This window comes from Mesocricetus auratus, unplaced genomic scaffold (genome assembly GCF_017639785.1).
Source record: "Mesocricetus auratus isolate SY011 unplaced genomic scaffold, BCM_Maur_2.0 Super-Scaffold_100024, whole genome shotgun sequence".
Lineage (NCBI taxonomy): Eukaryota > Metazoa > Chordata > Mammalia > Rodentia > Cricetidae > Mesocricetus > Mesocricetus auratus.
Window position 1 is genome coordinate 29821368 of NW_024429205.1, and position 17533 is coordinate 29838900.

The 17533-nt window shown below is 43.6% G+C and overlaps 1 protein-coding gene across 16 annotated transcripts in view; it reads left to right on the plus strand.

Annotated features, from left to right (window-relative positions):
• Nucleotides 1-17533, plus strand: part of Arhgef33 (Rho guanine nucleotide exchange factor 33) — a 130370-nt gene that overhangs the window by 39336 nt on the left and 73501 nt on the right. For 14 of the 16 annotated variants that reach the window (XR_005870871.1, XM_040730992.1, XM_040730998.1 and 11 more), the window contains 5 exons: nt 2849-3013; nt 4224-4345; nt 5464-5618; nt 11806-11865; nt 13691-13918. Coding sequence is in view for 15 of the 16 variants with exons in the window: in XM_040730992.1 (XP_040586926.1) it covers nt 2849-3013; nt 4224-4345; nt 5464-5618; nt 11806-11865; nt 13691-13918 (730 nt within the window). In the remaining variant the exon portion in view is untranslated. The remainder of the gene's footprint in view (nt 1-2848; nt 3014-4223; nt 4346-5463; nt 5619-11805; nt 11866-13690; nt 13919-17533) is intronic. The other 2 variants (XM_040730993.1, XM_040731000.1) reach the window with 2 other exon arrangements.

Here is a 17533-nt window from a genome sequence, read left to right on the forward strand (position 1 = left end):
CTTGGCATTTATGAGTTCACAAAGTACTTAAAACACAGCAAAGCCCCTTGAGTTCACCTCATAGTAGCTCCTGACCTTGGTAATATGTTGGGGAGAAATGGGAAGGCTGTGTAAAACCCAAGTTGAAATTCCTGAAAATTTAGTTTGAGGCCCAAGAAAAGTTTGATGAAAAAAAGGAATCATCTTACAAAGAGTTAAGAAGCTGAGAAAGGAAGGAAGAAAGGAAGGGAGGGAGGAGGAAGGAGAGAATTGAGATGTGGAAATTAAGAGCAGGAAGCAGGAAGAATTTGGACTCTTCTCCCATTTCTAAGCCTGAGATGCCCTATGTGGACATCTTTGAAGTTCAAGTCTCCCCTACACCTGCCTCCAACTGCAGGATGGAGGCATCGTAGCGTCTCTAGGTCAGCTTCATGAAAAAATCAACGAGATGAGGAACATGTTCAGCTCTCTGGAGAACAAGGTAGACTGACTCAGTTCTAGTCCTTGGGGTGGGCTTTGGCCTGTCAGATCAGAGAGCTGAAGAGATTACAGGTTAAGATAGTGTCTTTCAAGTCATTTTATTCACAAGGTTGAGCTGGTCTGCAAGGCCAGTCTGCCTCTAGCTGAAGATGGCTTGAAGAGCCCAGGTGTCTCACATAGGACTCCTCATCTTAGCCATGTGTGCACACACACCCCCCACACACATCATGTGTGTGCACATACATAGTAATCATAACTACTGAAAATGATTGGAATTGAAAGTAGATCAGTGGTGGTACTCTGTAGCCTCTGAGCTCCAGTTGCTTCATAGGCTCTCCTTATTCTCCTCAGAACAATCACTTCTGGTTCCTCTTATTTCTCCTCATTCTCAGTCCCAGAAGAAACCACTTGTGAAAACAATAGAATCCTTGGGGCTGTGGAGATGGCTCATAGGTTAAGAGCACTGGCTGTTCTTCCAGAGGTCCTGAGTTCAATTCCCAGCAACCCCCTCCCCCCAAAAAAGGAAAACAAAGAACCCACACATCTGTATTTAAGAGATATGGTATAGGACACTAAGCTAGAGCAGAAGATAGTGGAGCAGCTTGGAATCATTTGGATGAGTTGGTTTTGCAGAAGTATGAACATGTAGGCACATCTGTGTGGATTGTCACAGTGCCTGTGCTTTACCTACAGCTCGTTGCTTGGTAGAAAATAGTTAAATTCTGTGAATATGTACATGTCTGTATGTGTGTTTGTGTGTGTGAGCACAGTGCCAGAGCAGGCTGGGAGAGGACTTCTGGTCCCCTGGAGCTGGACTTAGAGGCAGTTGTGAGCTGGCAGCAAACTGCTCTATGAGAGCAGAAAGTGCTCCCGCTGACTGAGCCGGCTCTCCAGACATGCTATTGTCAGTTACAGAATGAGCCTTCTGAATATTTCTGATGGAGGAGAGATGTGGACCTAAGAGTTCTATGTCCAATTGGATCATGAAAATCAAGACAACGATGCCATCTTACTGTTGTCTGTTGAGGGTCTTTTACATTTGCTCTGTAAAGAAAACAGATCTTTAGAAGTGTGCCCTTCTCTCCACAGCTCTGTTTGAGTCTACCCTTTTGATTCACCACCTAGAGAGGAAATAAATAAAAAAGCTTGGAGCACCTCTGTACCAAGCATGTGTGTAGAGGCTCCTTATCTGCACTTGCTTATTTCATACTCAATACAACTTCCTAAAATAGGTGTCATTATTATAACTATGGATAAGCAAACTACTACCCAGAGACTGGCCAATTTGTCCTCATATATCACTCTTATGTGAGAAAGCTAGGATTTATACCCTACCTGACTCCAGAATTGATCTCTTCATAGTGTTTAATCAGCAAATGGACAGTGATTGCTCTCCCCCATGCTCTGGCCTTGCTACTGAAGGTGACTCACATCAAAGCCCGTTGTTAAAAATGCCACTACCACCCAGCAGTGGTGACATCTGCCTTTAATCCCAGCACTCAGGAGGCAGAGGCAGGTGTCAAAATTCAAGAAGGAAAAACCTACCTTTTTCTTTTCAAAGAAATTCCTACTATTATTTATTACTCTACTTTTTAAAAAGACATATTTTTTGTTATTTTGTTGTTTGTGTGTCTGTGTGATTGAATGTATAGACACGTATGCAACGGCCTGTAAAGGTCAGAGGTGTCAGAGCCCCTGCAGGTAGAGTTGCAGATGGTTGTGAGCTGCCCGACACGGGTCCTCTAGAAGAGCGTCAAGTGCTCTTAACCACGGAGCCAGCTCTTGAGCCCCTGTCTCATCTGTCTCTTCTTTGGGGGGGGAAAGAGCTGGATTTCTTTATATCCAGGTGATAATCAGAGAGACTCTGGCATATCACTCCTCTCACAGAATTTAGGTGCTGGATCAGGATTGCCTTTTTACATACATATGTTATTTTCTAAGTAAGTCTCATTTCTTTTCTCTCTCTCTTTTTTTTCTTTTTGAGACAGGGTTTCTCTGTGTAGCCTTATCTGTTCTGGAGATCTCTCTGTAGAGCAGGCTGCCTTGAACTCACAGTGATCTGCCAGTGCTGGGATTAATGGTGTGTTCTACCACCACCTGGTTTAAGTATGCCCCATTCTTATATCAAGGACTCTTTAATCGTGCAGTGTTCACAAGTACCTGTGAACCAGCTGCTCGTTTTGTAGTCACTTGTCAATGCACACTACATAGATGACCTTTTCCTTGGACAAATGGGGCGAGTCACCTAAAAGATTCCAGAGGTGGGTAAATGAAGCATCTGATATTTTTCGAGAGCTTGTTTTCTCAAAGAAAGGAAAAGGTCAAGGGTCAATGGTGTCATTTATGATAACTTACGGCAAGTCAGGCTCACTCTTCCTGAATCACTTAGTTGCAGGCCCTGGCCTCGGAACTAAAAACTGGCTTCACGGAAGCAATGCAGGAACTGACACGCATCCAACATGGAGAATACGCTTTGGAGGAGAAGGTCAAGAGCTGTAGATGCTCCATGGAAGAGAAAGTAACCGAGATGAAGAATTCATTAAACTACTTCAAGGTGGGAGCCTCCTTTATTTCCCTGAAGGACTATGTCAGTACCAGTACCAAAAGCAGGGAATCTGCCTTTCTCGTAGCAGCCCAGGGAAGAGCTTTCCCTCTGTGCCGTATGTGAGTCACCATGGAACAGTATCTATCTCATGGCTTTCAGCTTCTGAGCTCTGTGTTAAAATTAGAGGCCACAATGAAAACAAATTTTGTACTTTATTCCCTGTTGACCCCAAAGTATGCACGGTAAAGGCTTATAGGATGGCAGACCTATGTTCTCTTATCTCATTTTCTTGGTTAGGGTTTCTATTGCTGTGAAGAGACACCATGACCACATGAACTCTTATGAAGGAAAACATTTAATTGGCTCACAGCTTCAGAGGTTTAGTCCATTATCACCGTGGCTGGACATGGTGGCTGCAGGCAGATATGGTGCTGGAGAAGGAGCTGAGAGGGGAGAAGGAGCTACATCTTGATATTGTAGGCAACAGGAAGTGGTCTGAAACACTGGCGTGGCTTGAATATATATTAGACCTCAAAACTGGCCTCCACAGTTGCCGGGTCCTGTCTGTATTAGCCCCTCATTTCGGAGGAGAGGGGCATACATTGTAGCCTGATGTCTTCAGGGCTGTGATCGGTCCTGTTCCTGAGTGGGGGAGTGCGGATGAAGGATGGCTAGCTATGGGCATTAAAGAAAAGACAGAGACATAGGATAATATCAGGAGGGCCGAGTCAGTCAATACTGAAAGCCCAGTTTATTCATGCATCATCTTAAGTAACTATCCAAAGGTGGGGACAATGGCAGAAGACATCTATTATCATGTATAAAGGGCAGATAGCAATTACTTCCCTTAATCCTAAAGATACTCATGTACACTGGCCTCCAGGCACTCCATAGCTGCATTCTCCTGGGCCTAGGTCTATTGTTATTTAGAAAGGAGCTATTCACCTCTGAGCCAGGACATCCTGCAGCCATTAGCTGACATCTTAAAGACAATAGAAGTTAAGGGTCTCTAAACTCATGGCAGAATGGAATAGATTTCCAATATACCCCCCCCACACACATACACATACAGTGACACACTTCCTCCAACAAGGCCATACCTATTCCAATGATGCTGCACCTCTTAATGGTGCCACTCCCTACAAACTTATGGGGCCAATTACATTCAAACTGCTAAACCCATGTGCCAGTCTAAAATGTAGCAATTCTTATGTTGTAGGAAGAACTGAGCAATGCAATGTCCATGATTCAGGCCATCACTTCCAAACAAGAAGAAATGCAACAGAAAATCGAACAGCTTCAACAGGAGAAGCGAAGAGAATCTCGAAAGGTTAAAGCCAAGTGAGTATCTTGAGAACATTTACCCCAGGCAAACCCATAAGCAACAACTCTTGCGCAGAGGCCCTGAGAAAACTTCCAGCTATTAGCACATAAAGGAATGGGCTCCTGAGCAGCATAGGTCAACCTGTGCTGGAAGAGATGAAGCTGTACAAGTTGGTTAATACTGGGCTGGAGAGATGGCCCAATGGTCAAGAGCACTTGTTGCTCTTACAGAGGACCAGAGTTCAGTTTCCAACATCACGCCAGGTCTCCCAAATGCCTGTAACCCCAACTCTGGGGAATCTGATACCCTTTTCTGGCCTCTGCAGGCAAGTGCAGGCATGTTCGTGCTCGCGCGCGCGCGCGCACACACACACACACAAAGCACACTTGTCATATATCCATAAGGCCTTTTGAGTACCAGAATATGGATTTTCAGGACTCACATAAATGTTATGTGGAGGTTTAATCTAGTTAGTGAGACTAGTCATATTGGTGAGCTTTGGGTTTGAAGTAAGGTAGAGAGTGATGGAGGACAATTCACAACTTCAAGTCTAGGCCTCCACATGCATGAACAGACACCCACATATATGTGCCCACATGCCACCTATGTGCCCTTGTGCAGAAATGGAGAACAATGCTACTGTTTTCTGGTACTTGGGGTTGAGTTGTTGAGTGAGTGTAAGTCATCCCAAGCAAGTCTCCAACACTGCAAACTTCAAAGACGCCGATAAGAGCCAGGCATGGAGACCATGCCTTTAATCCTAGCAGTCAACAGAGGCAGGAGGATCTGTAGAGCAAGGGTCACCAAAGCAAGTCCCAGGCTAGCCAGGGCTACACAGTGAGCCCGTTGTCAAAAGCGAACATCAAAACAAAACCAAAGATCCTGGTGATAGGGAAAACAGTCATAGAAAACTAAGAATGAAAACATTACAATTAGGAGTGATTTATAGATAGTTGAATCATTTATAATTTGTAAAAAACACATTTATATGGTTCAACCTATGTGTGCCTTGGCAACATATTAAAACGAACAACACAAAAAACATTCATTCTCTGACATGATCCTGAACTGAGCCAACCCCAAATCTACTGGGTGTTAAAAACCAAAGCATCCTTTCTGTTGTCTCCTCTGCCAGGAAGGCCCAAAAGGAAGAGCATGGCACACAGGCTGGACCTGCGTCTGCGCCTGCGCAAGCGCAAGGGAGCCCCTTCCGCTCCATCAATGTCCCCGAGTCTGGTCTCCCCAGTGAAGACTTCACCAACATTTTGCCTTCTCAGACCTATGAAAAAGGTACAGCTCATATACCATGGGAAATTAATCACACTTCTTTCTCCCTGATTCCCAGAGCTTGAGTAGAAGTGGGAATGGACTCCCGTTCTGCATCCTTCTCAGAAGAAAAAACATCACCAAAATGCCAGAACTTTCCTGGTATCTAGACTTTGGAAGGCATTAGATGACCTCTGGTTCTTGACAGATTTCCCATTTTTAAATGTTTTTGTTTTGTGGAAAATGCTAATTTGGCTTCTTCTAATTGTCAATTAGATAAACAATAATTTGGTGCAATCAATACTATACCAACCATGAGAGAACTAGATATATTTAAAAAGTCACTTTAAAAAGTTGTTTTCTGGTAGTGTAACTCAGTATCTGTGTTTCTCTGGAAAAATCAGGCTAGTGCTGTGTGTAGGCTGAAGCAGCCACCAACCACTTCCTGTAAAGATGTGAGAAATACGTCACAAGATGGCATGCTGGCGGCACCAAAGGAGTTGACTTTTCAAGGGTTGTGATTCTGTCCCTATGCTCAAATCAGGAAAAATAAAACAAATCGAAATTTGCTGCATCGTTATGTGCTCAAGAGTGTCCAACAAAGCACACATAAAGAAAAATGAATGTAGAAATTACCATAGTTTGAATCCCCATCTTCTTGTTTTGGTCTTATATGGAAAATCCTCCAAAAGTAGGCTCGATGAGTTTTTCCAATCAAGTGTAAACACCTCAATGTTAGGGTTGATGGTTTTCTATCCTCACGGCCCAGGAAGAACTTGTTTTTACCTATTCATAGACAGTGAGTATGTTATGAACCTAGAATCCTAGGGCAAGTGACTTTCACTTGGTGGACTTCTAAGTGCAGAGTTGCTTATTACTTCTTTTAGTAGTCAGCGAGTGCAGCCTGGGGGACAGGTGTTGGATCCATCTAAGAGGGGTCCTGTTTTCTTGGCTCTATGATGTGATGATGTGATGAGTAAGACTCGTCAAGTTGACCATTCAGGAATAGAGTATAAGATGGGCTTGGATAAGTGGTCAGATCAGTACCAGGTCTGGGGCAGCTGTGTGTGTTTACATGATAGAACTTAAAAAATAGATTTGCAAAGAAAATTTGTGCATCTCTATACTATATGTGACGGCCCTTAGGATTTTTTTTTTCAGTTTTTCAAGACTGGGTTTCTTGTGTAGTCCCGGCTGTCCTGGAACTCGCTCTGTAGACCAGGCTGGCCTCTAACTAACAAAGATCCTCCTGCCTCTGCCTCCCAAGTGCTGGGATTGAAGGTGTGCGCCACCACCGCCCAGCTTATCTGTGGGATTTCCCAGCCCAGTTTTCCCACAACAAACAGGTGATACAGGTGACTGCATTGCCTACGTGCATTTATTTATTTACTTAAAATGTTATTTATTATTACTATTATTATTTTGTATGACTGCAAGTGAATAGGTACCACAGCATGGGTATGGAGGCTAGTAAGCAACTTTCGACTGTGGTTCTCTTTCCACCATGAATTTCAGATCAAATTCAAGTCATGAGGCCTGTGTGGCAAGCACTTTTCTCTGCTGAACCATTTCACAAGCTGGATTTAAATGATCTCACTGGCAACCTTTCCCTCCCTCCTTGTGATATCGACATCCTCATAGTTTGTTCTCCCCACTGCTGCAAAAATTTTGAAATTTTGTCTTTCCTAATACCTCATGCATACAATTGGTGGCAGCTCATATTAAGATTCAGGGTTAAAATGCCAAACCCTCAGAAAATTTGGTTTATCCTTTTTTTTAATGATACAATGGTATGATTGTTGTCTGTTATCCCCGAATTCAGTAGCTTCAAGCAGCAAACATTCATTATTACCTCAGTTTCTCTGAGAGCACAACTGATCTGGGTACTACTCACTCATGTCTGTCATGAGGTAGGTGGCCATCAAAGTGCTGGCCACAGCTATGGTCATGTGAGGGCGATACTCAGAGGACGTCTTCTTCCAGACTACCCACACGGTGTGGTAGTCCCTGTGATATGGGCACCTGGCTGCCCTCTGCCCCCTGCCTGGGGTATTGGTCTAACAGGATGCTTAAAATAAAAGCTGTAGCTTTTAACAACCTCCTCTCAAAAGAGGCAGCTCTGCTTTCCTGCCATGTTCTATTACTCAGGAGATCATCACTAAACCCAGAGTCACTCACAGGAAGGAATCGCAGGGTGGGGATGCCTAGCCATCTTAGATGCTGTTTTCTACAAATGGCTAACCTTTATTTTCTTTCTTTTTAAAAATATTTATTTTTAATTTTGCTAAATTAAATATACATGTCCACATGTGTGTATGTGAATGTAAGTGCAGCAGAGACATCAGATCCCCTCGATCTGGAGTTACAAGAAGTTATATGGTGTCCAGCGTGGGTGCTGGGAAATGAACTCAGGTCCTCTACAAGAGTAGTATGTGCTCTTAACCCCAGAGTTCTGCCTTCATTTTAAAAGATATCCTGCAGATGTGGATCCTCTGATATGAAGGTTCTTTCATATACATTAGAATTAAAAAGCTTGAAATGTCATTTAAGAAGGAGGTAATATTCTTTTTTCAGGTTATTTTATTTTATGTGTGTGAATGTTTTGCTGACATGTATGTGTACCACATGTATGCCTGGTGCTCATTGGGTCAGAAGGAGGTGGGGACTTTGGAACTGTAGTTACTGAGGGTTGTGCACCACCGTATGGAACTGTAGTTACTGAGGCTGTGCACCACCGTATGGAACTGTAGTTACTGAGGCTGTGCACCACCGTATGGAACTGTAGTTACTGAGGCTGTGCACCACCGTATGGAACTGTAGTTACTGAGGGTTGTGCACCACCGTATGGAACTGTAGTTACTGAGGCTGTGCACCACCGTATGGAACTGTAGTTACTGAGGGTTGTGCACCACCGTATGGAACTGTAGTTACTGAGGCTGTGCACCACCGTATGGAACTGTAGTTACTGAGGCTGTGCACCACCGTATGGAACTGTAGTTACTGAGGGTTGTGCACCACCGTATGGAACTGTAGTTACTGAGGCTGTGCACCACCGTATGGAACTGTAGTTACTGAGGCAGTGCACCACCGTATGGAACTGTAGTTACTGAGGCTGTGCACCACCGTATGGAACTGTAGTTACTGAGGCAGTGCACCACCGTATGGAACTGTAGTTACTGAGGCTGTGCACCACCGTATGGAACTGTAGTTACTGAGGCTGTGCACCACCGTATGGAACTGTAGTTACTGAGGCAGTGCACCACCGTATGGAACTGTAGTTACTGAGGCTGTGCACCACCGTATGGAACTAGTTACTGAGGTTGTGCACCACCGTATGGAACTGTAGTTACTGAGGCTGTGCACCACCGTATGGAACTGGGAACTGAACCTGCAAAGGCAACAGGGCTCCTAATTCCTGAGCCATCTCCCCTTACAGAGCTAAGTGAGACCTTTAGACTCTTCCAGTCTTCAAGAAGTTTTTTTTTAACTGCAGCTATCCTCCCAAATCCTTCTTCTTGTTCAGAACATTTGATAGCTAACTCCCTTTTTATGTTATACATCTTAGGCATTGTCCCCGCTACCCACTTATATTCCCAGGTCGAGAAGTTGACTTTTTTGAAGGATGTGGTTCCACCATCTATTTCTTCTTAATTATGTCCTATGTATTCAGCCATCTGAATGTTGGCACCTACTCTTACAACTCCACTAAAGCCTGGTGTTGGTGGCACTTGCCTTTAATCCCAGCACTCAGGAGGCAGAGGCAGGCAGATCTTTGTGAGTTCGAGGCCAGCCTGGTCTACAAGAGCGAGGTCCAGGGCAGCCTCCAAAGCCACAGAGAAACCCTGTCTCAAAAAAACCAAAAAAAAAAAACCTCACAACTCCACAAAAGCTGTTTCCTTACACATTCTTGTTCCATAGAATTTTTTTTAAAATTAAGATCCTATTTATTTATTGGGGTGAGTATGTGGAAGTCAGATGGCAACTTTGTGAGAATCCATTCCCTCTTGCTGGGACTAGAACTCAGGTTGCCTGGCTTGGTGACAAGTGTCTTTGCCCTCCTTCCTGTCTGTGTTGTCTTCTGATGCCTTCAATACCTGCTTTCTCAAAGAGTTCTCTTCTGTCGGCTGACACCAAGTTCCTCTGACTTCCTAATATTCTCTGCCTACTCACACATTTCTCTTTTTGGTTTCTCACTGCTATCAGAATCAAAGTCTAACTTCTTTGTTTTGACTTTCAAGGCAGAGTTCCCCTGTGTAGCCTAGAATTCGCTCTGTTGACCAGGCTGGCCTCAAACTCAAAGAGATCCACCTGCCTCTGTGTGTGCCACCACTGCCCCGCAAGTCTAAACTTCTTCACACTGTTTCCAGGGCCATGTGTTAACTATATACATAAAGCTCTGCTTTTTTCTTCTCTTTGGTTGTCTCTGTTTCTACCTCTTTAGTCCACCTACCCCAACAGTCTTTAGGCCTTGCTGTCTCATATATCCTATGGCCTCTGGACCCTGACATGAGATCGTCCCACTGCTCATCTCCGTCTGTTTCTTCTTTCCTAGTTCATCCACACCAGGCTGCTTCTTGTCTTAGGGTCCAATTGGAGATACAGACAGGGATGAAGTAGGAATGGGTCTTATTTCATTGAGACTTCGAAGATGGGTTATCATCTGAAGGCTCTCTTTCACCCTTCCCTCCCTCCCTCCCTCCCTCCCTCCTCCCTCTCTCTCTCTTTCTTTCTTTTTTGGTTTTTTTGAGACAGGGTTTCTGTCTGCCTGTCTTGGAACTAGCTCTTGTAGAGATCCACGTGCCTCTGCCTCCCAAGTGCTGGGATTAAAGTGTGTGCCACTACTGCCCAGTGAGGCCTTGCTTTCTTAGAACCAGCAATAACTCTAGGATGATATGGAGGAAGAACACAAGAGGGTGGGGGTGTGGGGAGGGGTGGGGAGGGTGGGGGATGGGGAATCATGTGTAGAGTCAAGCAGTCTTGGTCAAATTGTAGTCTGCCTCAGAGGGTCTTGTTGGAGCTAAAGAGATGATTATCTGCATGGCTTCTTGTTTCTGGAATGGTCGATAAGATGTGGAGGTGAAGTGACTCAGAGAAAGAATGCCTAGAGGAGAGTTAGTTGGGTGTTCACTAGAAACCCTTCAGGGTTAGGAAAATGACAGGGACTTGTAGGGGCCGCTCCAGTGGCCCTGAATGGGATGCTGTAAAATCTGGTGCCCTGCAAGTCTAGAAAACACCCAATTCTTATCTTGATGTCCTCTGCCTTGAAGGGGGACAAGCAGAGCTGGTATGCAAATTTCGGATCAAACAACCATGTGTTGTGAGTTTTAAACAGTCATTCCATCAATGATCATGTCTACACCCAGAGTTGAACAGGAATCTGACCTGAGTTTAAGGCAGCAAAGGAGACAGATGCAAGAGGAGGGCAGGGCGCCAGGCGTCCACTGTATTTTCATTCACCTGCTGGACACCTCTATGACCCTGTTGCCATCTTAATGGGAACATGAATAACATTCTCAGAAAATAACAAGAAACCAATGGTCTCAAGCAGTAGATGGGGTGGTGGTAGGAGAGGCAGTTCAAAAGGGAGCAGCAAGTGCGGGCCCAGAGAAATATTCCAGGACTTCGAGCTCATAGGATGATTTGGGCTTTTTCACAGAAAACGAAGCTGTTGGAAAGGTAAGCAGAGCAGAGAGCCACTGAACACAAATCTGCTCCTTTTGCTGTCATCATCATCACCACTGCCATCCCTACCACGGGTGAACAGTAAATTGGCTCTTACAGTATGCTGAGTACTACTTGAAGAACCTTGCGTATTTACCTATTGAATTCTTTCCTTTCTTTTCAAGACAGGGTTTTTCTGTGTAGCTTTGGAGCCTATCCTGGCACTCACTCTATAGACCAGGCTGGCCTTGAACTCACAGAGATCCGCCTGCCTCTGCCTCCCGAGTGCTGGGATTAAAGGCGTGCGCCACCACCCGGCTAAGCTATTGGATTCTTATGGTAGCTGCTTGAGGTAGATATTACTTAGTGAGCGTCATTAACAGTTGAGGAACTGGCATTGACCCCATTGTACTGCATCACTCCCTGCTGTCTCTCATCAGTCGTGAATGAAACTATAAAATCTGTGAGTCTGTCTTTGTCCTGAGTTGTAGAAGTTGCTTGATCCGTGTTGGTAGAATGGATGCTGAACTAAGCTTTCCTTTCTCTGCAGCCCAAGAGTCCAGATCTGTTCACGTAGGAGATGGCAACGTGAAGGGAGTGACCAGTCCTGGTAAGGGCTTCTTCTTGGTTTAAGTTCATTATGATACGAATGTATAACATGTGTGTGCACATGCTACGATAACTGTGTGGAGTTGGTTCTCTCATTCCACCTTTATGGTTTCTAGGAATTGAACTCAAGTTGCTGAGCTTGAGACCAGCCTTTACCTGCTGAGTCAATGAACAGGTCCAGGCACCTTCCCTACTCTACTGGCCTGTCCTGGACCAAGTGGGAAAGGACTCAGACATGTGAATCAGTTTCTTGACTCTGACAAATACCTGAGAAAAGTCACTTCAGGTCGGAGACATTTATTTTAGCTCCTGGTTTCAAAACAAGGTCAGCTCACTTTGTTGCTACAGACATTAGATAAGCAGAACAGCATGATGGGAAGCCTGTGACTTAAGATGTTGTTTACTTCACGGCACCCAGGAAGCAGAGGGAATCACAGAAAGGCGTTGGGGACTAGGTACACATTACTGGGGTATATCCTCAATGACTAGTTTCTCCCAGATATGCCCTACCTTTTGTGGTTTCATCACCTCCCAATAGTCTAAAAATGGAATCCACTGTTGGATTAACTACTAGTGAGGATTAACTACTAGTGCATCAAGGATCACACCTTCAGTCCATGACGGTTGGTGAGGCACTTCCCACTCAAATCATAGCACTGGACAAGAATGAGCATCGTCTTCACTCGAGGAGAGCTGGTAACTTATAAGAACAAATCAGTGTTTTTAATTCTTTCTTGTTCCAGTTACTAATAAGATAGCATTTGCTGAAGTCTCACAACTTTTTCTTTTTCTTTTTTTTCCTCCTGGAATTCACTCCGTAGATCAGGCTGGCCTCAAACTCACAGAGATCCACCTGTGTCTTGCCTCCCGAGTGCTGGCACTAAAGGTGTGCACCACCACCACCCAGCTATAAATTTAGTTTGCATCACATACTTTATAGTTTAATCGAAAATTTACTTCATTGATAATTCACCAGAATTTATGTATTATTTAATCTTCCCTGCACTCCTTCCTTTTTCCGTTTCTTCCAACTAAGTATCCATAAGATAAAAGGACTAAATAACAAACGAAACTCCCCCCCCACCCTTGGGTGCCGTGCCTTCCCTCTCTTCCTTCTGTTCTTCCTTCTAACAGTGCTGCTGACACCTCCAGTGTTTACTTAAAGTAAGTAGATACCTGGAGCCAAACTTGTTGTTTTAAATCATACTATGCTATAACTTTTCTAGTCTAGTAGTCTAGTCTATTGAGTCACAGTCTCATGTATGGAGCCTGACTGGCCCTGAACTTTCTGCAAAGCTAAGGATAACATTCAATTCCTGATCCTTCTGCCTCCATCTCCCAAATTAGTTACAGGCATATACCACCATGATGGGATTTTTAAAACTTCCTTATTTTGTAGCATCCATGTTAAAACAAACCAACAAACAAACAAAACAAAAAAAAAAACAAAATAAAACAAAAAAAAACCAGGAGATGTTTGGACCAGAAAAAAGAGAGATGTTACTGCTTGTAGTTTGGGAAAATTTTAACCCTTCATTGAGCTAGCAGTATATTAATTAAGAACTAGTAACAAACGCTATTTTCTTTTTCAAAAAAGTAAGTTCTTAGAACTAGAGAGATAGCTCTGAGGTTGTTAAGAGCACTGACTGCTCTTCCAGAGGTCCTGAGTTCAATTCCCAGCAACCACATGGTGGCTCACAACCATCTAGAGTGAGATCTAGTGCCCTCTTCTGGCATGCAGGGATATATGCAGGCAGAACACTGTATACGTAATAAAAAATAAAATCTTAAAAAAATAGTTCTTTCTAGCAGGCATTGTTTTTCAGGAGTGAACCCAACAAATCCAGAAGCAGATGAAAACCTTAATAAGCCTTCTCTCTCAGCTGAGATCCAGTCCAAGGGCCATCACACACCTGGCCTGTGGAGACAGCCTAAGGATGGCAAAGAATGGGGAGAAGAATGCGTCACGAAAGATCACCCCGATAAGCTCAGGGAGGCCGGCCAGGGTAGACACAGCTCTTTGGAAAATGTTTTATGTGAAACCTCTTTAGCTGGTAAGTTCTGAGGGAGAATGTGGGTGGAAATAGGGAAGAATGAGGTATATGAGAGTTTGGAACAGAAGGACCAGAACTCCAGCAGTGTAGGTGGAGTGAGCACATGACACCAGAACTCCAGCAGGGTAGATGGAGTGAGCACATGACACCTCCTTCTGTCTTTTCAGGGTGAGGCCCCTCATGCCTACAGAGGCAAAGGGACTCGGCAGAAGTCACATACCCTGATGGGACCCCCACCTCGACCCTGGGTATTTATGACATTCTTCGGTAAAAAAAAAAAAAAGCTATGGCTCTTGAAGAAAATCTATTTAGTCAGTGATTTACAGGCTGGCTCAGCAGTTGTGAGCACTGGCTGCTGTTCCAGAGGACCCAGGTTCAATTCCCAGTGCCCACATGGCAGCACACAGCTGTCTGTAACTCCAGTTCCAGTGTATCTAACACCCTCACACAGGCATACATGCAGGCAAAACACCAATGCACATAAATAAATTTTAAAAAGAATTTGCCATATGCCAATCATTTATTAATAGTCTGCTACCCAAGTGTCCAATGCTGCAATAAGCCCTGTGTTCCTTCCTCCTTTTATTCTCTCCTCCCTTTCTTTTGTGGAGTGAGTGAGCACTCTCCACATTTGGAGGGAAGTAATTTTTTAAAATAGTATTTTTAGTCAAATACATGAAAATTAAATAGAACTAAAAACTTTTAAATTATTATAAACAAGAAACATGAGCAGTCACTTTGAATTCCTTCTGACAGTTTCTCTTGGTACTGTGTCTTAATTCCTTTTTTGTTGCTGTGTAGAACACCACAGAAATCATTTACTTTGGCTTCCAGTTTTAGAGGTCATGACGGTGGAGCAATGACAAGGCTGAGAGTTCACATTGTGACCCACAAGCACAAGTCAGAGAGAGAGAGAGAGAGAGAGAGAGAGAGAGCACAACCATGAGTCCTTCGAATCATCAAAACCCACCCCCCAGTAACACACCTCCTCCAAGAAGGCCACACCCCCAATCCTTCCCAAACAGTTCCACAAATTGGGGGCCAAGTGTTCAAACACATGAGCCTATGGGGGCCATTCTCATTCAAACACCACAACTTGCTTCATATTTTGTGCTATTTTATAAACAATACTTTGTTGAAAGTTAATTTACATCAAGTAAAATTCATGGAGCTACATTCAAACTTAAAAAAATTTTAATGTGTATGAGTATATGTATAGTGTGCATGTGTAGGTGTCCATGATACAATGCAGTGTACTATTGTGTGAGTGTGGACATTGTGTGGTAAGGCCCACTGAGCAACCTTGTGGGCCTCAGCTTATGAGTTTAAATAAATATTTTATTAATTCTTTGAGTGTTATTTTGATCATATTTATCCCCACCCCCCCTCTAACCCTTCCATGCCCACCCCTTTCCCCTCCATCCTGTGACAACTTTGTGTCCTAGTTTTGTTTTGTTTTTATAAAATGTCCAATTTGTGCTGCCCATAAGCTCCAGGCTATGGGGGTCAGTCACTTTCGAGCGCCATTCCTTTAAGGAGAACAGACTCACCCCCTTAGCTTGACTTTTTACATGTGAATATTGACTGTGATCACTATCAAGATCAACATATATTTCTCTTATGCTAGGAATTTCTCTCATGCTTCATTTTAGTCAACATCTATGTAAAGAATCACTGTGAGTACTATATAGTTTCATCTGTTCTTGAACTTCATATGAATGGGATAACACTTCATGTATCCTTTTTTTCCTGTTATCTTTCTCTCAGTATGTGTTTTTGAGATTCATCTACATTGTTGCATGTAATTCATTTAGTAGTTAGTTCTTTTTGTTTGTTTGTTTGTTTGTTTTTTGAGACAGGTTTTCTCTGTCTTGTTTTGGAGGCTGTCCTGGAACTTGCTCTGTAGACCAGGCTGGCCTCGAACTCACAGAGATCCGCCTGCCTCTGCCTCCCGAGTGCTGGGATTAAAGGCGTGCACCACCAACGCCCGGCTAGTTAGTTCTTTTTTATCAACTTCACTGCATGTCATTATCACATTTTTAAAAAAACATAATCCAGAGCCAGAGAGATGGCTTAGTGGTTAAGAGCACTGGCTGCTGTTCCAGAACACCCAGGTTCAATTCCCAGCACCCACATGGCAGCTCACAACTCTCTGTAAACTCCAGTTCCAGGGGATCCAACCCCCCATATATATATATATATATGCAATATACCAATGTATATAAAATAAAAGTAAATTATTAAAAGATTGCATCCAGTAATTGTTAAGTGGGTAGAATATTTTACCTATCTTTTTTAGAATATTAATTGTAAGATTTAATTTTTACATACATATGTATTTGTTTTCATTCTCCTATGGTATATTCTTATTCAAATATCTCAGTATCCTTAATTATTTATATGTTCAATAAAGATTATTGTTGTTCTTTTGCTGCAGTGACCCTTAAAGAAACATGAACTGTGAACCAACAAACCCACGTGCAGTTTATTGGGGTTGGCCAACCAGGAGCAGAGAAGGGGGGGAGGAGGGTATGATCTTAAAAGGGGAAGCTTGTGCATGTGCACTGAGCCCCATAACGAGTGACATAGCGATGACATGGCCACGCCACAGTGCATGCCCCCCCCCCCCCGTTGTTAGGGAGCGGAGTCAGCATGGTGTTTAGTCCCAACAATCTCACCTCTTATTATTAAAAAAAAGGTGGGGAACTGGGCATGGCAAGTTAGGGAATAAGGGCACCGAGTTCTCAAGACTGCTTCCTGCTGACCTGGGAGACATTGGCTGTCTTCGGGGGACCTGAGAAAGCTGGGGTACTGCCACGTCCTGGAGTAGCTGGTTGCTCCATCGCAGTCCTGGCTGTGTGGAACTCTGGCGCCTCTTAGACCTGGCAAGATATGAGCAGAGTAGAGGACAAGACTAAGTTTGGAAAAATTTTTTTTCTTAAGTTCTGGTATCTGAAGTGAAGATTGTAAGATGAGGAAGGAGTTCCCGAGGGGGGGTCCCAAGATGAGGAGAGTTTGAATAATACTTATTTGGAGTGAATATGACCTGTTTGGTAGGTCCGATTCTGCTCCATGGAACTTACAAGACTCCTTTGAGTTTGTGAAAACATAAGTATTAGACACATTAGCAGCACATTTATGTTAGAGACGACTTGACTGACAGCATTAACATTTTAAAAGCTGACAGATATTTTTAGCACAATAAAAGCACCGTAATTTTGAGCTTGCAGTTATGATTGTATAGTGGTATTGTTTGGTGTTTAGTGCCCTGTCAGAGTTGGATTCATAGCTTATTAGACTGTATGGAATTTTTCTGGTTACCTTTTCTCAGGACGCACAAATGTTTGGTGGTCTTTGTGTCTCTAGATCTGTGGCTTCCAGATGGCATTCCTATAACAACATCTAACCTGTTGGATTAGAAGTTTTGAATGAGTTATTGAGGGATACACAGGACATTGATGAGTCAGGTGTAATTAGAAACTGGAGAGTTTAGATCAGCTCGAGGACAGGAAGGAAAGCAAAGGGGGTTTCCAGTCTGGCAGAGTGTGGTTGTAGGAGTGGAGCTTTTTCTTCTTAAATAGGAGGCAAAGTAGTTGATCCTGGTGTCCTCCCAAG